This window comes from Phaenicophaeus curvirostris, chromosome 1, assembly GCF_032191515.1.
Source record: "Phaenicophaeus curvirostris isolate KB17595 chromosome 1, BPBGC_Pcur_1.0, whole genome shotgun sequence".
Lineage (NCBI taxonomy): Eukaryota > Metazoa > Chordata > Aves > Cuculiformes > Cuculidae > Phaenicophaeus > Phaenicophaeus curvirostris.
This window is the reverse complement of record NC_091392.1, coordinates 116,904,429-116,928,262: the sequence shown is the minus strand read 5'-3', so window position 1 is coordinate 116,928,262 and position 23,834 is coordinate 116,904,429. Positions and strand designations below refer to the sequence as shown.

Below are 23,834 nucleotides of genomic sequence, written 5' to 3'. Positions count from 1 at the left end.
GAAAGGGGAAAATCTGACCAAACTGACCCTAAGAGTAGGGGATACTCACAGGATCCACTCCTAAGCCCTTTCTCTGCTTGTACAGCACCAGGCACCAGAGGCTCCTAAAACTTAAGTCCTTTACATAGGTGAGACACTACTGTCAGCACTTGTGTTTCAACTTCTGTTTTGATGTAACAGATTGAAAGCCACAAGTGAATTCAGCCTATACAAGTAAAGTTAATGTTGTTGTCAAAGTACCACAAGCAGTCTTTAAACACCTCTGACATTTGACATAGGGAATATAAGAAAGCCTGGGCTGACACAAGCTCCGGAAAGTCGACTGATGATATTAACTAAACCACTTGCTCTCATGCCATCCTTTACTCATTTCCTAGCTCCCCCTTCTTTACTCTGTAAAAAGGTTGCAAGACAAAGTCTAGGGAATTTGATTCCATGCTTCCTCCTCTCAGGGAAAATATAAAATAAAAATAATAAAGAGGAAAAGCATCAAAGTGCTACATGTAAAAAGTTCACAGAAAGCCAGGCCAAAAATAATTTAAAAATACTTACCTACAGTAGCCTCAAGGCCCATTTTACTGACTGCAGAGAACATGTACAACTGTGAAGATGAAAAACCAAACGCTGAATATCAACATAAAGACTAATCCTAGGTTCCCCATGTTAACCACAAAATATCTTAGTTGTTTTTACGCCAAAGCTAGTTCTAGGTTTTACTAAACCCTTTTAGACCACAGCAGAATGATTGTCTGATTGGACACAGGAGGGAGATAAGGGGTATGTTGCTTCTCCGCAGCATATCTTTTCAGAAGAAAGGACTGTGTTATGAGACCACTCTCAATTTTAAACTCTCAAATTGCACAAAATACCGTTCACAAAGGAATCAAAGAAAAATTTATCTTATGTCCAGCTGCAAGTTTTCCAACAGTATTTTAGCCTTTGAGCAGTTAAAATTCTGTCTAAGAACTGAACATCAAATTTTACAAGAGTGATTAATTTTCCATGTAATCCCATAAAAAGCAATACATTAGATAGATTTGCTTGCTTAGTAAAGGCAGCGCCAATGTTTATACTTGGTCAGATGCTCCAGTTTTCGTGCCAGCTTTTAACCTGGCCTAAACTCCTTATGTCCAAGTTAGAAGATGCTGTCTGCAGAACTTCCCAAGGAATACTGTCAAAGCCTTGGCCACAGCTGTGAGAGAGATGCAAACTCTTACCGTGGGTGCTGCAAGCAACAACATCATTCCACAAGTTGATGCCCTCTTCTTCAGCCGGTCTGAAATCAGGCCTGCCAAAATTCCACCTCAAAGAAGAGACAGGTGTGTGAGGAAAACACACTGTGTGTTTTACACAGAAGACATCCATTATACTTAATGAAACCCAACCCAGATTAAAACAGTAGGATACAATTTTTAATGTACAGCAGCACAGAGCATGAGACTGACAATGTAATTCACACTTACTAATATTGTTATTAACACCCCTCTCCCGATTTTATCATATACAGTTATACAAGGCATTGAAGTAAAAAAAAAAAAACCAACAAAAACCAAATTACTCAAAGCCATTTGTCTCTGTGTCAACAAAAAATACATAACTGTACAAGCTGGGATAGTTCTATTGTGTCAGAGTGACAAAAGGGTGACAAAAGGAAAATATTTTGACAGGTGCTGTGACCAAGACTTATGGGCCAGAGCTGAGGGAGCTAAAAGATTCCACATTTGGCTCTTACAATCTGTACTGGACAATGTCACGGGCTCTGTGAGTTGTTCAGTTTAAAGATATTTTGCTAGGTTTTCAACAACCACCTATGCTCTCAACTTAGTACCTTTGCTGCCACTCTTCTTCAGAGGACATAAGGCACAAGTATTACTAATACATGTAAGCTGTGCGTACCATAGCTTTTACTGAACTAGTCTGATTAAGGATGAAAAATTAATATATAAAGCTTACCGAAGATTCCACCCACATCAAACAGTGTAGAGAGGTCCCCAGCTCTTCTGGCATCAAGATGCTCTAGTGATGGAAGGAAAACATTTGACTCGTTTCCAGACTACAAAAAGTAGAAAGCTCAACACAGCCTTGTCATGCTAGGATAAAGGCATCTTAGGAAAGTATTATAAGCTGTATATGACAAAAAAGAATGTATCATAACTGGGCATTAAGGGATACAGTCTTTTGAATGCAATTACACTCACGGCAGGACATTTTATCACTTTAAATAAATACAAGTCCAAGCAATAGAGCTGTTGATTGTTAAAAGTTTGGACAACCAAAATTCCCACTTGTGAAAAGCAATAGATTCATAAAAATTTAACATATGCTTGTGAGGCTCTTTGCTGTAAAAATACTATTACAGTACATTTGGATCACTTAGAGTGATCATCATCCTGGATGTCTCCATCACATTAACAGTAAAATTCATAAATAATTACATCTGGCAACCCTGCTTTGGCACAACATGCACTCTGCAGTTTATGAGGACTATAAAGAGACAGCCATTTCCCGAACTTCACTGTTGGCACATACTTAACATTTAGTCTAATGTAGTTAGTAGTAATGCTACGGGGTCAGATGTCCAAAAGTACATCAGGAAGTCAGGCAATCCCATCCTAGGAGCTGAATTTCTAAACCCTTTTGTTATTTTTTTAATAAGTTTCAGGAATACATTTGAAAGAGCAGTACATGCTAAAAAAGTGGGGTAAGCAGCATTACTATGACATCACCAACATCTACCACAGCACATCTGGCAGTGATAAATATCATTAGCCCTTCTATTAGAAGCCCACTGCTTTCAAGATAACCAGTGCTTCTTCAGGCCTGTGTACCTGGAGTTCACACACAGCAGCCTTTAGCTAAAGGATCTGCAGCTCTACATTTTCACAGGATGTTCAACCTGTCTCTCTCTGCTGGTTGATACTGCCATACTTGTCAAGCACAGCTTTTCTGTTAGCTAGGGGTTTAAAAGTCACATCACGGGTCACAGGAACACGAATTTCTCTGGCTAAGGAAAATTCCTTTCTCTGCACTCTACAGCACAAATAAGGGACTTCAATCATGTACAAACATTATTAGAAATTAAACCTTTTTGACTGGTTTACAAGAGCCAAAAACACAGTATCGATTTGTGGAGTTGATGAAAATAAGCCAGATTCTGGTTTGGTTTGAAAATATCCTTTCGTAATACTGAATTTATAAAACTGAGAAATATGTTAGTTGGTGAATTCCAACTCTCCCATTACCTTAGCAAAGACAGCTTATTTCAGAAAGAGTAATGTTTACTTTCTTATTTATTTCAAGCTCGTATTTCCAGACACTTTGTAGTCATAATTCTGTATCCCTTTACTGTGACACTTACCTACATTTGTGATATAGAGAGGAAGCCAGAAGAGGAAAGTATAGCTCACCAGCTTTGCAAACAGGAGACAAAGGGAGAACTCTATGACACCCTGAGAGAATGAAGAAAATAGGAAGTTAGTTTCTTGACAGAGGCCATTACGAAAATGGTTTCTAACAAGCACCTAGGCTTTTCTTTTTCTGGCAAGAATTCCCAAGAAGCATTCTTCCCCGAGAGCACAAAGCTTGCAATCAGAGCAGACTGTGGTATTTTACTTACACGTTTTCTCTTCTCTTCATTGTACTAACTGACCAAAGAGAACAGTAAAATGAACAGGACGGATTTGATACTGTTTGGGACACCTGCGTCATTTATTTTCCTCATGTAAAAAGCTTTCATGTAGCGTTATAGCAGATTTGGAGTGTATTCCAGAGAAACTGGCATATTTGTGTCCCCTCTAAATCCTCTTTATAAAAAGGCAGTTAACCAGTATGACACAGTTCAAATCATTATACAGTATGTGCACACTACGGACAGGGCATTTGCCTATTTAAAATACTTTTTTGTTCCATCCTCTTTCCTGGTGGGTATATGAAAAATACACTTACTGCACATAGCTGCAACCAAACTGCCAAACTAACCTATCTTACTTCCCCTTACTAACCTATCTTCATTCCCCTTACCATCTAATGTATTTTTGTTTGAAACTGGATTTCTTAAATCCCTGGTAGGGAGTACTGCAGTTATCAGCATGGACAACACATATATACACCGCTCTCTCTGCTTCACATACAACTGTGACCCTTCCCAGCAACAGGCAGAAAAAAACCACCACAGACCTGCAGAAATTCCAGGTGGCAGCAGTAACAGTTTTTCTACTTGTTACTTTCAGTTTGCCACAGGAAAAATGGTTGAGACAGAGGATCGGATTGGGCAGTATGAGAAGATGTTGGAAAACAGTGGATTGATGCTGGAGATGTCCTCCCCTACCTTTACACCTGGTCCAAATCACTTTGCATTTAATTCTACTTGTGCAGCATACTGCAGCATCTAGGCTTTGAGCTGAAAGGATAATCAAGGATGATAGTCCCTGATCTAAAAGAAACTTCATTTCCTTTTACCAGCAGTCCAAGCGTTTGGGCTGACTGAAACGTCTCAATATAAACCATACAAGAGATTTTAAAATTAAAGCTTTTAAAAACAATGTTGAGGGGTGTAAAAGGGAAACCATGGAAGGAAGTTCTGACACAGGGAAATGCTTACAGACTCAGCCTGCTCCTTAACACCCATGTGTTATTAACTAAGACTAGTAAACTTTTACATTATAGGCTGCTCTAGTATTAGTTATAATGAGGTGGGGAAAAAAAAACAAAGCAAGCTACAGTTTATACAGGCCTAGATGTTTGTACTTTCTAAGATGCAACCAAAGAGCTTAGGTCATCTGCTTACTGGTGAATAGTATACTCTTGTATCAACTTTCCCTCCCTCCCTTGAGAGGGGCCCAGAGTGTCCTGTGTACCTAAACCTGCTCTAGTCTATATACGCCAGTTGCCAATCAACGCTTGTGATGCGAAGTTATTGTCATCTACCACTTTAGATATAACCTCATGGAAATATAAATTCTGAAGCAAAACTGAATTCTTAGAGGAACAGGCAAGAATAGCACGTGTACTCACAGGTATTCGCAAGGCCCCAAGAAAGCTGATAGCTGATGTCCCATGTCTACCTTCTCCAGTGACCACAGTGCTAGAGTTCAGTGACACACTGCAGTTTTCACTGTCAATAAGCAAATGCTGCATCTCTGGATCCTGCCATTTTCCCCAGTAACACACCACATGACAAACAAAAGCAACACATCAAAATAAGTATCGAGGAATCAAAGATTTCCAAAATATGTTTTTTTCTATTTTATCACAGAAAGTTACAGCTTTTAAAAATATCTTGATTTGGATATAGGGCATATATATAGAGTACATACAGAATATCAGGTGAAAGTAGCCTTGTTGTTTATGCCCGAGTGCATACACTCCATTATGGAATCAAGTTTCTGTTCTACTGTGGCACAATTTCAGGTTGCAAACCTCACATATTAGGGTGTGGTTTAATGGAAAAAAAGAGTTTCCAGTTTTTCCTTACCCGACTATGTAAACATGGTATAATTAAAACTGACCATCTACTGCATACAACACATTTCTGTATAAAAGCATGTATTATCTGCCTTCTGTACAAGTATTAAGCTCATTTTTCAGACTCTGTAACATCACCTTATTCACCAACTGAAACACAGGCCACCTTTCCAACTGAATTATGGATGCTAAGTGCTTTATGTTAAGCAACCACTTATTTTTTCATGTGTTTCATTTGAGTATTGAAACCCATACATTATAAAAGCCTGGAATTCACCAGTAATACCCAAGTTGTGAATTCTGAATTCTTTTCTAGCACTAGGAAGGATTTTACTCTAATACCAGCTGCTAAGAATACTTGAGGAGTAGGTTATTACTCAACAAGAACAAGCCCTCCCATTCTAGCCATAAGGATATTTTGTTATTTTCATTCATCCACCACACTGATGTCAACTCTCAGAATAGAGCTGGAAATTTACAATTTGCAGCTGTACACAGAAAAAAAAATCAGGTATAAAACATCCTTGGTACTTCTTTTCCAACTCAGAAAACATAAATTCTGCTATTTTACACTCAGTGTTTCTAAATAATTCTGTTCTTAAAGAACTTCATTTAGGAGAAGACTCCAGGGAACCATTTGGGCACCTGAGCCCAGACATTTAGCATAATTTTAGAAGCTACCATGTATACATTTGTACAGTATCATTAGATAGGATGCAGGACTTACAGAAGACCCTTCACTGTGATGAGGCATTAACTAGAAGACAGAAAAAAACCCTAGAAACTTCTGACATGGCACTGTAAAGGTATGTTATTGCACATGAGTCACTCCATCATCACCACTGTGAATTACTGGAGTAACTTCAAAACTTGTACTATTATAAGAGCAGCAATTCAAACCACCTATTGTTGATCTATTAACGCTTGAGAAAAAAAAGGATTCAATGGAAGACACTTCTAAATAGTAACTTAAGTGAGTATCTCTTGCATAATTTGAACAGTAGACTTAACCAGGATTGTCTAAAGTAATGCTGCTCATTTCTCAGACAGGTAGCTTGAAACATAATTAAGAAGAGTGCACGAAATATTGAAGTGGAAGTGACTGAAGTTCAAATAATTTATTTAGCAACTCATGCTGGAAACTTATATGGACAATATGGGATTTTTATGCTGCATGTAGTTACATGATAAATAAGACAGCAGTTTGTGCTTGGCAGAGATAACATTGCTCAGCCTTGCCAGCTTGTCATAGAGTGTGATCAGGCATATGGCACACTCTCAATCTCTGGGGAATAATTCATTATCCCTCAATTCTGTATTCCCTCAGTTTTTAAGAGGCCAACCTGACATAAGCAGTAATGAACACACAGAGGTATTCAGGTCATGCATCCAAAACCCCGTTCTGCTTTCAATCACTGCATATCCTGAATATTTGCTTGTTTTTTACAGTAACCGAGGAAGTCAATAAAAAAATCAGTAAAAGCTGGTATTCCAGTGTGCTTGGAGAAGACTAGCTCATAGATGCAAAACATCTGTTGTTTGTACAGACACAAAAGCTGACTGTGATAATCAGCTCAGCATAACTGTAACACAACCACTAAAAAAAGGAAAGATGTACAACTCTGCTTTAACAGGAAAAAGATTACCTCCTATCACAGGCAGAAAATCAGGGGGTCCCAAACAGTGACAAAGAAGATTTTTAAAATTTTAATTAATTTTTTTAAACCTGATTAGGATTCCACAATATAAACATATAACTCAGCTGGCAGGGTTGGAGTTGGAGGGTGGAGGGGGCAGGAATATTGACAGGATTGCCAGCAAGGATCCTCACGCTTTGTTGTCCATGTTGACTCACTGTCCTGCTTATAAGGGAGCACCAGTCAGGGTCAGAAGGGACATGTTTTCCTTGTCTGCTGGCTATGCAGATTCTTTGCACAGGCTGACAGCAGAGGTACGAGCAGAGTTAGAAAAGAAATCTCTGTCTACTAATGTATTGACTATATTTTTGCTTCATCTTCATGGCTGTCTACAGGCACCTGCTGATATTCTTACATCTTCTCCCTGTATCCTCCAGCTGGTTGTAAAATAATATCACCAAATGGATTCTGGGCTGGAGAATGTTCTTGGGCAGTTCAAAATTAACACAAATAAACCCAGTACAGAGGGGATTCAACCTGGACTGATTAAAACTATGTGTAAAGTGTTTCCTTCACAAAAACTTCAAAACCTTTTTATCAACATTGATTATACCTTTTGAATGCTGATTATTATTCTGTGGGCAAAGAATGAAAAGGAGTATCTATTTTCTTGCAAAAGTCTTAAAGAAGTTAAAAAAACCCCCCAAACTTATCCTCTCATGATATGATTTGCCAAGTATACCTAGTAGAAATACAAATTTCAAATGGAAATTCTTGTTTCATGTCCATCACAAGATAGAATGTCTTTTCACTCCCAAATGGGCAAATACAGAACTCAGTTTCTAGTAAGAAGTACCAGCAATTACAGTTAAAAGTTTGAAGCAATATTTCTGTGATTAATTGTTCATATTTAGAACACTCTCCATGTATAATCTTGTAAGTACATACACCCATTATATTAAAAAGGAAGAGAACTGAGACTGCAAGGACAGGACAAACATGATATAAGTAGACTTCAAATATTTTGCAGTGCATTACTTTTGCTGGAATTGTATGAAGATCACAAGATAAGACCAACTGAGTAAGCATGCTATCTTATTCAGCCCAGTTTCCAGAACTGATGATAGATAATCCTTAGCTCCCTCGTCTGAAGTTCCGTGTATATGAAGATGGAAGCAATAGTAACTGTAAATACTTCACACGAGCCTTAGGAAGTTTTCTATAGTATTTTACAACCATATGCTGTATTTTACCTGAGGTTTGCTGGATTCCTTAGCATTTAAGGTGGGCATCTGGACCCTGAACCGAGCTGCACCATTCATGAAGGTTTTAGAACTCTGAAAAAACACAAAACAAAAACCATTCACACTTTTGTAGGCTTGTTTTTTAAAGGATCACTTCAGTATTAATCATTTCTCTGCATCAAAAGTCTTTGTGCACTGTCAGATAAACATAAACCTCTACTGATCTTTCATTGACCTTGCAAACTCTTTTTTTTTTTTTCATAAGCAGATGATCCTAGTAGCAACTACAGAAGTTGATTTGTGTCAGGAAAATCTTAATTCTCCATCTCCCTAACCGTTTAAGATTAAAGTTTATCCCTTTAGCTTGTGCACACTATATTCTTCTAACTCAGAAATGGACTGTGCTGTTATGGGCAGGAGGGTTAATTAAGAGCCTAAGCACCTCCAGCATTCCCAGTACAGAAATTAAGGCAATTTCAGACCCCAGATGGACCTGATTTTTATACTTACTGATTAACAAATGAATTACTCTATCAGTTTACATCAAAACTGCATTACTTGGAAAACATCACTCCAAGATCCTTGGTCTAAAAAGATTTATCAGGGACATTAAGGCTTGTCCACCAAATTAAATATACAGCTTCAAAGTAGCTTTGCAGTCAGTAAGGGACAACCTATTGCTAAGGCCACAAGAGGCATGGTGATTTCTCCGGGATGAGATGTTTAAGTATCTAATCACACTTTGGATGCCACATGAAAACCAAATGAAATAAATTCTGCCACCTTAAAAAACCCTCAAAACCCACCACCACAAATTAAAAAATGACTATCCATCCTCACTGAACATTTTAATTCAAAATTAATCACAAGGTAATTCTACTCCATCAAAAATACAGGATATGTATTGCAGTATTCTTTAGACAAACTGCCATTCACAACTAAGTCCTTCTAAGAAGGTAAAAAACTTGTGATGATAAACTACAGAATTTCTGCTGCTCAGTGCAGAGCTGAGGTGCAAGTAGCCTAAAATAAGCAAACAAACAAACAAACAAAATTCAAACCCACAAGGCCTGATAAAACAATTTTTTAAATTTTATCTACAGAAAAATTAGGCTCTTGTCAAAAGAAGTGATCTACAACAATCTACGGGGAAGAAAAACCATTATCAAGAGACAAGTCATTTGCATCTTTATTCAGCAACTCAGCAGAGAAAAAAAATGAAAGATTTTTTCATTTGATTGTCAAAATTAAGATTTACTGTAGTAACGAGGAAATGTCTGGGGAAAAAAAACTAGACCGAGAGGCTGCACATTTAATACTTAGACTTCTTTCTCCTTTTCAAAAGATAAAAACTGCGAGCAGGTATCTTTTAAAGGCACAAGCACTTTGCCACAAGAGTTTAAGAGAGTTAGGTTTCCTGGAAATACAAAGTCAGGTTAAAGAAAGTTCCTAGAACATAACGATAGGTCTGTATGAACATATTGCAACTAATATATTTACCTATGAGAAAAAAAGGTACAGAGAGAAAAAACAAGAAGCAATGAAAAAAGTTCTAAATCATCACATTTCACAAAAGCCATTAAATCTAATCTTTAATTCTCATTACTAAAGTGCACCAGTGCTTAATAAAGCACATTAACTTCTTGCTTGTGTTTGTCACAGGAATATAGCCTTTGGGAAAGTCACTGACTAAGCATCCATTGCTAGTATTTAAAAGTGCTTTATTGTAGTCAAATACTTATTTTGAAAAAATTTCAGATTCATAAATAGGAGCCAAGGGGAATACAAGCAAATGAAGCACAGTCCAAGAAATTGGTGAATAAAGAATAAGAACCACGCATTCAAGGCTCTGTGCCTGGCTTTCCATCTGTGCTTCTGGACAACTCAATGAAATCTGATTACTCATCACTAAAAACTCTGCAGAAATACTGGGCTTACCATCATGCTGCAAATAAAAACAGTAGACCAAATTAATCCAAGACAGTGATATCACACAGAGATGAACGTGATATATGAATCTTAATATAAATCTACGCTAAGTCCTTCCCTCATGCTGAGCATTTATTTTAGTTGTGCTTAAAATTTAACTGCCCTCATTCTTCCTCAATGAGGTTCAGCTTTTGGCACCAACTGGCAGAACTGCCTACACCCAACTACGACATCAGTCCAAAGTGACCTACTACAGCCTTATGATCAAAGCAAGTGCATATGTTTCTTTACTGCCTCAGAAAAAACATTTCCAACTCTTTGCAAAAGCACACAGATTATTGAGGTTGTGAATGAAATGATGGAGCCAAAAATACAGCTAGCATTTCATGGCTGCCAGCAACTTCTACACCCTTGTACAACTCAGCTAAAATTTTTTGTCCCCAATAATGATACAGTCTGTTTTACTATACAAACCTTCCTTTAATTTGCAATCAGTTTTCTTTACGTTCAGACATTGTCATTACCACATCTGCATTTGTAGGAGATCTTGAACGTCTATTCTTACCTTACTAATTTCCTTAACTTCTAAATCCAGCCCCTTTACAGTGAACAGAAGTTTTGGGCCTTATTTATGGAAGACTTAGAATCCATTGTGCTCTGCAGTCTACACAAGTATGAAGAGAGGTATATGCACAATTCAAACGGCATATAGCTTCCCAAGACAACAGCAAATCTTATTCTAAGAGTCAAAGGCAGGTGGGGAAGCACTTTCCTATATCTCCTACAAGATGTGCAGATGTGAATATATAGAACAGGGAAGGAAGAAGTGATGCCTTTTGCTCTGGAAAGAGAAGGTCAAATGCATGCCTTGACAATGAGGCTGAGCCTGGAGCTGTGATCTGGCTGGTATTCTGGAGAAGATTACGCCAAATGCTAGCTCTTTCTGGGACTGGGTCATGAATGGAAGGGGAAAAAGTTCCTAAGATACTAGTATTTTGTTAAAAATATCACAACAAGTAAATACTAAATATCAGTTTTTTTCCATACCGGTTCCTTGAGACATATGAGTAATGTACTTTGCAGAACTCTTTAGTTATGCTTTTCAGTATAAGTGTGTTTAAAACAAGTAACAAACATTTACCTCCACAGAGCCTAACAGCAAATTCTGTAAACATTACGTTCTAGGTGTTATAAATAGCAACCAAAATGTTCATGGGAGCACTTCTGAGTGACATAAAAGCTAAGGAAAAGAATTGTTCCTGTTAAGAGTCTCTAAAAGTGATCTAAAATATTCTCATACTTGACAGAAGCTACCTTTAAGAAACGAAAGAGAACTAAATGAAAAATATGGAGTGCATTATGACCACACCTTATCTCACAGTAACAAACTAAGAATAGAGTTCCACAGAACATTAAAAGTATTCAGAAGCTTTATCAGAAGTGCTTCATATGAGGAGAATAACTAGTAAAGAATTGATAACACAAAGCAGAAAAGCTGCCTTCAGTTACTATTCAGTTACTATTCAAGAAGGCATTTAAAATGTAAAAAGCCATCTATCTGAAACTGTTTGGGGGTGGTAAAAAGCTGCAACCATCCCTGTACAGTCTACTTGCAAGACTTACAACTAAAAGCTATGGTTCACGTATACCTACATATTCAGACAATCTCCACATATAATCCTCTAGCACTGGAAAATATATGTAAGATTCCCTTGGGATTTTCCCTCCAACACCTTCCCCAACAGCTGTGATTTGCCCACACACATAGGGAACCTTAAGGCCTTCTTTGCCAACTTCCTTCTACTATTCTTCCAAAGAACTAGCTGAAAACGTGGCTGACCTGATTGAGCACAGTCCCTGCGAGCCAAAGGAGAAACAGCCTGGAGCAACATGATGCTCTAGGTTTTGGTTACAGTAGAGACAAACATATACCAAAGCCTTACAAAACAGGAAACAGAGATGAACCTGCAGAGGCACTCCTTAACAAAAGTGCGCTACAAATGACATTGTTACAAGATGTTACACACAGCTGGTCTTCTTAATGCTCTCTTCCTTGTTCCTTGTTCCTTTTCCTTTTTATTTTTCTCTTGTTCTATTTAAATTACCTCCCTTCTCTTGGGTCACAGTTACATGAGGCAAGAAAGGAATCACCTACTTACACAGTAGCTAAAGCTTTTTAAGACACATCTTTTTGCCACTTGATACAGCTTTCTATATTACTTAAGTACATAAAATGTCCAAACCAAAACAAAACACACAGAACAGTTTTTACCTGGTTTATTGTAGTAAGATCATCCATTTCCAAACTTTAAACTCATTCACGTTTTGATTCACACTGCTTTGACAGAAAGCTACTGGCTTACCAGTAAAGCACAGAATACACATCATTCCCTCAAGTATAAGGTCAGTTTTAACAGCCTGGCACAAAAGAGCCATGCAGGTTATCCGATTTCCAGAACTATCACATTAAATGTGTATTAGGTGGCAAAAGTCAAACCAGAAAAAACATTCACTTACACTGGATGGTGTGCAGGAGCAACTTATGTCTTTAGGATCTGAAATACAATACCACACATAGTTAATACTGAAAACATAAGGAGTATCTCTTAAAACACTTACTAGTAGTGTAATTTAGTGGCACTAAACCAATACTCAGATAACACAGTAGTCCTGGTAGAAATGCATAACTGTAGCTTTAGGAAAAAAAGAAAAGGGTGCTCCACGGTACCTTTCCCATCTTAGGGCCATATTAAGTGCTACTCTGACAGTTCAGCTCATTACAGAATTCTAGTGATATCTGCAGAACTTTTTACTTCCCAAGATAGGACAGTTACAGTAAAATAAGTGTCATGCTAATAACTCTGAGTCTATGTAGGGACAAGATGGGGCATTCCTTTTGAATTTCAAATTTAAAGTGACAAAACTCGCTCTATCAACTGATTTCTGTATTTCATAGCACAGAATATGGACGCCATAAACTGAAGGGGAGCACAGATTATACACTGCAGCCAGGTGGGACGTTCTGCTCAGATACACTTGAAGAATACATGAAAACAAGGAAGTAATGACAGGGTAGTGGACCAAATGCCAAATGTTGTGCTCTCAGGTATGCCAGAGTCTAAGCATATAAACTCTTTTTACATAGAGTGGTTCTTCCTTGAATGCTAGATGGAGAAGTTCTTTGAGTATTGGTGTAGCTTGAGGAATATACTTTACACTAGGTCATTTAGCTTAAACAGCTTGTGTTCTTCACCCACAATGAGCCCACTATGGTTCTATTCCATTAAAGCACTTACGTTCAATAAGAAACAGGAAACAAATGATCCCCATCACAGCAACGATAACACCAGGCATGACAAAGGAGAGACCCCAGCATGTAGACACCCAATAAGCAGCAATTAAGGATCCCAAGATATTTCCCACTGATGTATGTGAATTCCAGATTCCCATGATCAAACCTCTCCTGCATTTAAAAAAACAACAACACACATTTCTTATTATTCCAACAATAAGCATTACTATCTTGAGAAAACTGTATTAAAAATGACCATTAATCTGTGGTGTCAGTGAAATATTTGCAATATTATGGTTCTTTAAGTGATCACTTCCTTAGGTTACAGTCATTCATCTGGCAACCTCAAGGCATCTCAATATTAATAGAAGCATTCTAAATACTTCTCTGACATGACAGAACTCATCCTGCATTTAATAGCATTTGAAAGCACCACTAAGGCTTGCAGATTTCTAGATAGAGTTTCTTTGACAAAAACAAGCTTGCAGATGTTATGTAGCATATGCATGCTAGCTCTGATGCTTCTGGGAACGAAAACCCTCCTGCAAACACATTGCACTGATAATCCAATGTTTTCGGGATACGTTAGACTTATCATGCAGAAAAAAACCAATCTGCACAGGATAGGTAGAGCAAATTCAGTATTTTCTGATCACATTCCGGAATTGCTAAGCACTAGTAAAAAATAATACCCGCGCAAGCCTGGCTAACAGACACATCAAACTGCTGTCTGCCTGGAAATGCCAAATTAGAGCTGGTTTTGAATGGTTCCAGCTGAGCCAATGTAAACCACAAAAATTCTGCTGAAGTCATGACAGTTAACAGGGTTTTTTTAATCTTGTATGTCATGGGAAAACTGCCTTGCCCTCAGCAGGAGCTTACCTGGAGCAACCTAACTTGAACTACACCAAATCTCTGCCTTTGGCTGAAGACATGATCTAAGAGGTTTCATGGAACATGAAACAAAATGAAAACAAGAACCAGATCACTGATATTCAAACCAGAGTCCTATCCACCAGTCCACCGTGTGGCCTCCTAAAAGTGAAGACTGTTACTTTTGCACACAGCAAAATCTAGGTAAATGTATTTGATGACTTAACAAATTTGTCCACTATTGTATTATGGTTATATTTCTTTGCATTTTATTCACAGAAAAGACTGCAGGAACAATGGAAAACTAGTTTAACCCTCCATCTTCTTATCTATCCTGTGATTTTATATAGAAAGCATATATATTAATTCTTAATTTTCGTATGTCCTTCTTTTGAACTGATTGAAAATAATGTGAATTCAACAGTATGTATCTACAATGGGTGGCACTAGAGTAGCATTAGTATATGCTACATGCGTGAACCATTATCAGAGCCAATGGATTTAGCATGCAGCTGTCGCAAAAATCTATGCAGGACTCCTGTATGGTATGATAAAATAAACATGAGAGATCTCTATGTGGGATTAAGGTTTAAAAAAACCAAACCAAACCAAAACAAGATGATTTAAAGAAAGTGACAAAAAGAAAGGTTAAATCAGTTGCCATATGTATTTTCTTTTTTTAACTAGATTTTCAAGTCTTGCTAAGTGTGTAAGAAATGCACACTTATATTTCAAACTGATATACAAACTAATCTATGTAACAATGAAAACTCCTCTCAAGCATCTACCTAACTGCTTGCTTCATCCCCCAAAAAAGCACTGAAGAAAAAGAAAGATATTTAAATTTACTATAATATTACAACCCAGAATGTGTTGATTTGTATTCCAAAACTTCAGATTACATATCATTTACCTTCCTTTTCCAAACCAGTTGCCAATACATGTAACGACACTCGGCCAGCCAGTAGTTTGCACCAACCCATTAGCTATCTGAAAGTATATAAAAAAAATAATAAATAAACATACTCTACAATAAGTTAGGTTCCTATACAATTCCTGATGAGTGCTGCATTGGGAAGCCTAAATAAATACTTTGAATTTAGAGATTTAGGGGTGAAGAGGGGCTAAAAGCATTCTTTTCCAAGAATAAAGAAGACACAATGTTTAGTGGAGATTCTTCCCTCTACCTACGTCTCTCCAATTATTTTATGATTTAAAACACAAAAAATTGTAATTCAATCACACACACTGCAAAAAAAAATTGCACTGCACTAAACTGAACAGAGAAACTAATTCCCCACATCCAAGCAATAACATAACACTTATGTCAGTTTGAACATACAGCAAAGCATGTTTGCAATAAAACAAAGCAAAACCCCCAAAACTTTAGGGGAGACTGAATAACTTTGAATATTAACTTTAAAATGCTTAACAGATACCTGTACATAAACTGAGAGGAGAAAAAAGTTAAGGCTGAATTCAGTACTATTTCAGCCTCCACATCACACAGATCATAACCCAAACTCACCTCAACTCCTAAAAAGCTCTCTATCTAGTATGACACGTTACAGAAACATCACAATACAGTAATTCATGAGTACAATGAGCATTTGAACATGCAACTAAACAACCTCACTCTATCCAGCAAAAAAACAAGTAGGCTGGTGCTGCAAGACCATCCTTGGTATTACAGGACTCAGTGACCACATCACATAGTGCAGCATTGGTACAAGTAGTTAACTTAACCCTAAAGGAGACAGCTCCTGTTTTGGAATCTGTATAAGCCAAGAAAGCTGAGGCAGTGATATGGTTAAGCAGATGGCTTCGTGAAACAATCATAAAAGCTTGCAGTAGGAAGCTAGTATCGCTACATGCTATGTTGCACAGTGCCATGGAAATGTTTCACTGCGGAAAGTGTTACTGCAATAATACAAGGAAAGCGGCGGTGCAAGGTGCAGACCTGTCCAAAATGACTCAGAAGTGCTAACTACAACCTGATCCTGACCTGAATTCCATTTCAGGTTAATGGTAAATATTCTCGTGGCACTCAATTAGATATATGTGCTCTGAAAAAATCCCACACAATGAATCTTGTTACAGAAGCTGCCTGTTCTCAGCCACACCAATGTGGGAGACTGTTTGTCATTAGCAACCTAAATGTAATTTTCCTGCAGAGAAAGCCAAGATACATCACTCAGGTCTTGGCAGAGTGACAAAAGTAAATACATTTGTTTTAAAACTCGCCCACATTTAAGCTAGCAAAGACTTGATCACTGATTTGACACAGACTGAAATACTTGAATTTGTTTTCAAATATTTCTTCCACTAAAAAAACATTTTTCAAAAAATAAAACCCGTGGTTATCCACTCTACCATTTTTGCCTGTCATCATAGACAAGGTAAGACAGCATCCTCCCATGCAACCGCTAATCACTGTTCGCAACTAAAAAACACTCAAACAGTGTAATATTAAATAGCACTGTGGAAACTCTGAATACCTAAATAATATCATGCCTACCTGGGCAATTATGTAAAACCACAGATTATGTACATTATAGAAATAACCCAATCCAAACATTGCAGTGAAGAGTCCGCTAGCAAGCATCCCAACTGTCAGATAGTACCGGATAGGCAGCCGTTCTCCTATTATTCCACTTGGAATTGGGAAGGAAATAAAAAGAAAGGTGATAATTAACAATCAGACCATACCCCAAGCCTTCACAAATAAAGAATGTTTTTCTGTTGTTAAATTCTGGCTGAGAAGAAACTTTGCTGATAACTGCTTGTTTTCTTCATAGAAAGAGCAATTTTTAGTACTAGACAGAAAAAACCGAACAAACGTTTCATGCTCACTAATTCCCAAGTGCTGACATCAGCACAAGCATCTTTTGGGGAGATATCCCCCTGAAGTACACTGGACGTGATTTAATTACACAGTCACCTTCCAAGTGACCTGTAAGGTTGGACATGTCTCCAGCCATTTAAAGTGAGACTTGTCTCCCTTGCTAATGATTCTGAAGGTTCCATTTTGTCAACAGAGAAATGCATCCCCAAACAGCAGCTAATATTGCAAATTTTAAGATGGGTTTGGTAGTATTTTTTGAGGGGTCCGCTTCTCTCCTTTGACTACAGAGAAAGTCAGGAGAATCTGCTTAGTCTACATGTGCAAGTTGGAGATTAATAAAATTTGGCAAGATATATCCCAGCATATATGCCTTCATATTGCATATGAAGGAAAGATGGGACACATTTTGGGTTGGAAATTATTCCTGCACAAGGCAGTTAGGATGGGGGCAGCCAGGAAGCTACCTATGTCCCAACAGCTATGATACCACTGAGGAGTTTCTTCCACAGCAACTAGCACAGAGATGGAATAATTACATCCAAGTTCTTCCTTTTCCCACCAAACACTTTAGAACATGAAAGACAGTATCTCAGCAGAATACAGTAACAATGAAGCAGGTTTCCTAGAGCGTGAGACTTACCTTAAATACATTCCAATAGCATACGCACACAGAAATGAGTAGTCCAGTGCTCCAAGTAACTGTTTGTAATTGTTCTTATCTAAGATAATTATCAGAACAAATTATTAGTCTAAATATACCTATAACTTCCCAGCCATTTTTACATATGAGAAGAAAAATGTTAGTGGATATGCACTGACATTAAATTTTCCATGGGCACTTTTAGATGATAGAATCCCTTTTGCAAAACACCTTTTATTTAACAAAAAAACCTCTCCACAACTGACCGTTTCGTCTGTAACATATTAGGAAAAAAAATCTGTAGGTTCATTCTTAATTCCACCTTATTCAAAACAGCATTTTGGAAGAGAAGAAACATCAGTTATTTACAAGGTGCCCTTTTCTTATAGCTCCTTAGACAAATGAAAACCCAAACTGTAACAGACTTCATTAGAAGTATAAATTGCGTTGCAAACGTGCCAAGTTAAAATGGCTGAAAAAAAAAAATCCATCATCATGCAGGCTTTTAAGCTTAATCAGCTTAATATAGTTTTGTTTGGCCTGGGTTTTTTAAATGGTTAAAGCCTTTTGCATTTCATTTTCCAACTACTCACAAGGCACAGAGATAAAAGGCTTGTTTAAAAACAACAGGGTTCTCCTCTGTGCAGTAACAACCATAATCACAATTAAATGGCACTTGCCGGCAGGGCGGAGGGAGCAGAAGGGACTCCACCCAGACAGAAACACCAAATCCAGTCTCAAGGCCTGAGCTGCTACCAAGAGAGATGGCTTGTGTAATTGCAAGGAGCCACAATTCCCACTGACTGTGAGAATCGAGTTGAAGTTTTAAATCATTCCTTCCTTCAGCGTTACTCCCAGCTTGTTAGCTATGCTGCCTCAAAGATGGAGCTGAAAGAGCAAGTCTAGAGTGCCACCCCAAAGGCATAGTTTTGCAGTAATGTATATCCATGGAAAAAGGGCATTCAGATGTCTCCATTAAGAAAGCTAACCAATGTTTTACACTAGCTCAGTCTCTCCTTGATCCAGGGACAAGAAAGAGCAACCAAGTTTAACTCCATCCCAATATATGGGGAAAGCTGAGGGACTAAACAATTTCAGTAAACTGAATACCTTGCAGCAGGCAGTTGAAGTACAGAATTCTGTCCACAAAAAAAACCCAGAGCTCAGATCTTTAATTATCTTGGAACAGAGTGGAACTTTAAGAAAAAAATTTCTAATTAAACTATAATCAGAATGGATGACTAGATAGACTGGATCAGACCGACACATTGACAGAACGAACTGTTCTATTCCACTGATATTCTTAGTAGTGATAAAAGTGTCAAGGAATTATTCAAAAATCTCTACTAAATTTAAATACTATTAAATTAAAATTTAATTGTAAGTAGGGGTTTGGGGTTTTTTTCTGTTTAGGTAAAGGGCCAGGTTAATAAGCTATTCAGTATGTTGTCAACTCTACTCTACAATGAAGTTGAACATTTTTCTCCATTAAAATGGGAAGAAAAATATTTCTGGAAGATAAGGACTCTGAAAAGTTCCAATTTAGATAAACACCAAGTAATTTCATTTAAATGATTGCTGGACTTTGAATTAAAACAGCAGAAAATTGCAATGATTTTTCTTTTATTCTTCACCCTTTTCTTCCCCTAATAGACATTCTAATGACAAATCCCATATTCCGACTGAAAACCCATTTACTAAAACCATCGCATAGCTATAAAAACTAAAATTATGTCAGCTGTTTAAGTGACTTAAGGTAAGTTACAGCTTAACTTTTGCTGGAAAAATCAATAAGATCAAAATCAAAACATCCCTCCCATATGCATCTCCTGAATCCCTCCACACATGAAGAAGAAATAGCAAGAGGCAAATAATCTGATTATGAATATCAGCTCATTATTATGAAAGAACAAAAAACAAAAAAACCCCACAAAACCAAAAAAACAACCCTTACCAAACGGCTCCCAGCCACACTGAGATATATTAGATGGCTTTTTAACAGGCTGAATCTGAGCAGCATCTTCTTTGTAGGAGCTGAGTTCAACTTCATGTGAAGCAGCACAATGTTTATGCAGCTCCCCCTGATTGACACAGAAATTTGAAAACTCATTTGTGACTGTTAAACCTCCTACAGCAACAAACTTAACAGTTCTAGCTCCATACAAACCTGTGTCAAACTCACTGAAATCAGCAAAATTGTTAGCCATCATTAATTGCTTGGTATTTTGCTGGGTGAAGCAAAAATTGCACGAAAGGGTAATTACGTGGTTAGAAACAACATGCTATACTGGTGTTTCAGATAACGCAGAATTTCAAAATTCTTCACTAATATCAAGGTACTTTACCCACTGTTACTCATCAGTTATATACAATACAGCCCTGAGGGACTTGATTTGTGCTTGGTAAGTTACACAGACCGAAGACTAAACTAACAAACCTAGAATTAGATAATATTTTGCCAGCAGCTTCATTGGGAACAGGGTAAAAAAAAAACCCAAACAAATTACAAATCCCACGGAGTTCCAAGTGTACAGACAATTACGATGCTCAACGGTACTTGGAACAGTCCTGTAAATGCCAGCAGAATTTTATCATGTTTGACTCATCAGTTGCGAGCAACTCTTCTCAAACATGAATGTAAACCTGTAAACTCTTAAATATCTATAATTTGATTAATTCATGTGAATAGTCTTCAGTGTAAGCTTAGCTGTTTCAAGTCTTAAACCCAAAGACTAGGAGTAGGTCTGAGTGCGGGCTCACAAAAGTTTATTGAGTAAATGTCACTGTGTACTGACTTTACCTTTTTTTTCCTTTTAAACCATTACAAGTTAAAATTTAACAATGCTTTTCACAAAAGGAAATACTGAAAAAGATGACTACTTCCATGTTTGATAAGAGTAGAAGGATGTTTAAACAAGGACACCATGCTTACCTTAACTATACTAATAGGTTTCCTTGATAAATGGAAGCTGGCGTATAACAAGAAAGTGAGAGAGAAAATGAAGGCTCTATACCTACAACATAAAAAAAGATATTTGAAAATTATTTTATTCACATTTAATTTTAGCGTTGTTACATAAAAATGCTACACTAGTCACTGACAATCTTGGAATAGTAGAAGACAACTTTTTTTTCATGTTCTCTAACAGCCAGACCCACCCTAGCAGTTATTCTGCTTTACAACGTCTGCTCTGATCTGGCTTTGGAAAGGAGCTTGGTAGCACACACAGGTATGGGCAGGACACCATAGCAGTACTGTGGAGTCCACAGAGCTGATCTCTTGTTTACAGCCCTACCTTGGGGGCTATTAAAAGGCAGTTCAACATTAAATATACTCATTACTAGATTTCACATCTCATGGTCTCATACTGTTTTCTCGTACTTCAGGATATAAATGATGGGCTGTGAATTGCCAGTTTAGACATGAGGGTCATTACTTTTTTCTTTCCTTACTGCTTTTAGAATTTTGCTTTGCCTTCCTCTGCAAGAGAAATCTGCCATTTCTAGAGATGGACAGGGCAACAGATAAAGACTATGTGTACTACCAGCTGAAGCACACAAACATAATTATCAGCTTTGGGATCGGGAAGGAATTTTCCCTCATACCTCACTGGAACCCTTGGGTTTTTCTTTGCAGTTCTTCTGAATTAACAGGGCATCTGAAACTCCCTGTCACAGCAAGTTTTAAACAAAGATAAACATCTGATCCATTCTATTCTCTTCTCTAACTGCAGAACCTTTCAGTTGTTTCAGGAGCAAAGTGCTTTGTGTGCTTTTAACAATACACAGAGATCAGAGTGTATCTACTGGCTCCTTCTAACCTCAATCTTAAAATAAAGATCTGTAAATAAAAGTATGTATATACATTAAAAAAATCTGACGTCACCATTTTCAATCATGTTCTGCCTTATAAAAGTTTACATAACAAGGGTCTTGTTTTATAGTTCTGGTGTATTCACAGAGACATTTAGAGAGCGAGTTAACCCCTGAGTTATTCACCTCCATAACTAAAAAACATCCTCACAAGTGATAAAACTGAAATGACTTTGTCCTTGTTGCTCTACTAGAGAAAGCATGTCATAAATTTGCTTAAATGGGACGTGCTTGGTCTTTCATTTGTTATCCACACAAAATTGACTCGGTATTCTGTTTCGGAACTGATGCCATCCAACCGTCCAACTAGAACTAGTTTTCCTAAAGCAAAGAGGTTTTGGTGGTTTTCTTTTATTTCAAATATTACAGTAGCAAGAAGTAAAACTGTAATTCTACAGGCCTACATTACACATCAAATTATGGAGGAGAAAATAAACTTTTAGTTAAGAAAAGAAAGCTAACCTTGAGCACCTCTCCTACCTAAGAGTTTGAAAATAAATATCTGAAATTTATCCCTTCAAATACTTACCTTGCAGAGAAAAGGACAAAAGGCTTTGTTCTCTAGCACACTTGACTAGTAAGGTTCTGTCTGGGTTCCCTCAGCAAAGCATCTCACTTTTTAGATGTCAGCAATACTTATTTATTATACAAATGACTACATTTTCTTGCTGTATATATTAAGCAACAAAAAGCAAAAATAGAGCAAGGCAACAGTATCATCTTCTACCCCAGATACCAAATCACATTGTCCAAAACAAAGATCACCACCATACTTCAAGACTTACCACTGATCCCGTGAAAATGAAGTGATGAAACGAATCCCAGGAGGAAGTTGAGCCATCTACTCTACAGCTGGTATCAAATTTAGATGACAATGGTATCTGTTCTTGAGAACATGTAACAAAGATCCTTGCAAAGCTGAGAGATGGTAGGCTGATAACAAATGCGGAAGATACACTGCTGAGTTGATCTCCCTGTAGGTTTTTTTTCTTATACCTTTAGTGACAACATGGCAAATTCTTCACTCTGACTTTGTTAATTGCTCATCTTCAAACAGGAGAAGCTGATAAGGAAACAGTCTTATTGAGTTATGCTAATGTTTTCTAATCATAACATTTGAATCAGCAATTATCTATTTCAGAGACAAGTAATTACCATAACTAACCTAGACACCAAAAAATGTAATGAAGAATTTTAAGCCAATATAAATCGCAGCCTTTTCTGAATTTTATAATGTATAATCTATTTTAAGAAGTCAGTATGGTATAAAGCAGTGGGGACACAAGGGAAAAATGCACTTAAACATAATCCAAAGCCAGCTGGCATCAAAACACTCTGCTTCTGTCCAACGAAAGACTACGAACAGGCAATTCCCAAACTTACAAAGGTCTGTTTTAACACATCAGAAACGTTCATGAGGTTGAAATCTGTTCAAAAATGACCGTAGTGTTTTCAGTCCAGAATAGAGACTCCTCCAGCTTGAGAGTGGGTGCTGCTATGCTTGACCAGCAAGACTTGACCAGCAAGACTTGACCAGCACTCCTTCCCCCATCCCGATTTTCCCATCCCAGTATCAGTGCTGCACAAAGCACCACATTGTCAGTTTTTTCCACCACTTAACTCCCTACACCAGTTCAGCCAGCACAAGGGAGAAAGCAGATTCACACATGCAGGGAAGAGGGAACTGTGGCAGCATCAATTCAGTCTGGTTTAAAATCTTGTAGAGTTCCTCCTGTTTGCTCGAATTCTGGCCAAAGACCCTTAACAGAAAAAGATGCACAGTACTTTTCATTACAGGTACTGCAACAGGATGTAGCTGCACTGTTATTTTACAGCAAGTCTGAGCCAACTGTTATGTAAGATGACAAAAGCCACTGTAGGCGAAAGGCGTGACTAAAACTCACGCACGCAAGCCAGGCCGCTCTGCGTGCCAACAGCACAGCCACTGCAGCAGGATGCCAAGTAATGCACCAGCGTCTGAAACATAAACCCTACCCTCCAGGCAGCCCACCTAGTGGGCTTAACACCAGCACCAGCC

At 37.7% G+C, this 23,834-nt stretch overlaps 1 protein-coding gene across 2 annotated transcripts in view; it reads right to left on the bottom strand.

The window, feature by feature from the left end:
* Positions 1 to 23,834, bottom strand: part of SLC37A1 (solute carrier family 37 member 1) — a 31,589-nt gene that overhangs the window by 5,584 nt on the left and 2,171 nt on the right. For both annotated transcript variants that reach the window (XM_069872524.1, XM_069872533.1), the window contains exons 2-15: positions 22,582 to 22,843; positions 20,856 to 20,937; positions 19,878 to 20,004; positions 17,924 to 18,002; positions 16,957 to 17,092; positions 15,352 to 15,428; positions 13,570 to 13,736; positions 12,791 to 12,828; positions 8,354 to 8,437; positions 5,014 to 5,145; positions 3,359 to 3,449; positions 1,954 to 2,016; positions 1,218 to 1,303; positions 553 to 601 (exon numbers count right to left, since the gene is read on the bottom strand). In XM_069872524.1, the coding sequence (XP_069728625.1) occupies positions 553 to 601; positions 1,218 to 1,303; positions 1,954 to 2,016; positions 3,359 to 3,449; positions 5,014 to 5,145; positions 8,354 to 8,437; positions 12,791 to 12,828; positions 13,570 to 13,736; positions 15,352 to 15,428; positions 16,957 to 17,092; positions 17,924 to 18,002; positions 19,878 to 20,004; positions 20,856 to 20,937; positions 22,582 to 22,637 (1,267 nt within the window). In that variant the 5' untranslated portion in view covers positions 22,638 to 22,843. The remainder of the gene's footprint in view (positions 1 to 552; positions 602 to 1,217; positions 1,304 to 1,953; positions 2,017 to 3,358; positions 3,450 to 5,013; positions 5,146 to 8,353; positions 8,438 to 12,790; positions 12,829 to 13,569; positions 13,737 to 15,351; positions 15,429 to 16,956; positions 17,093 to 17,923; positions 18,003 to 19,877; positions 20,005 to 20,855; positions 20,938 to 22,581; positions 22,844 to 23,834) is intronic.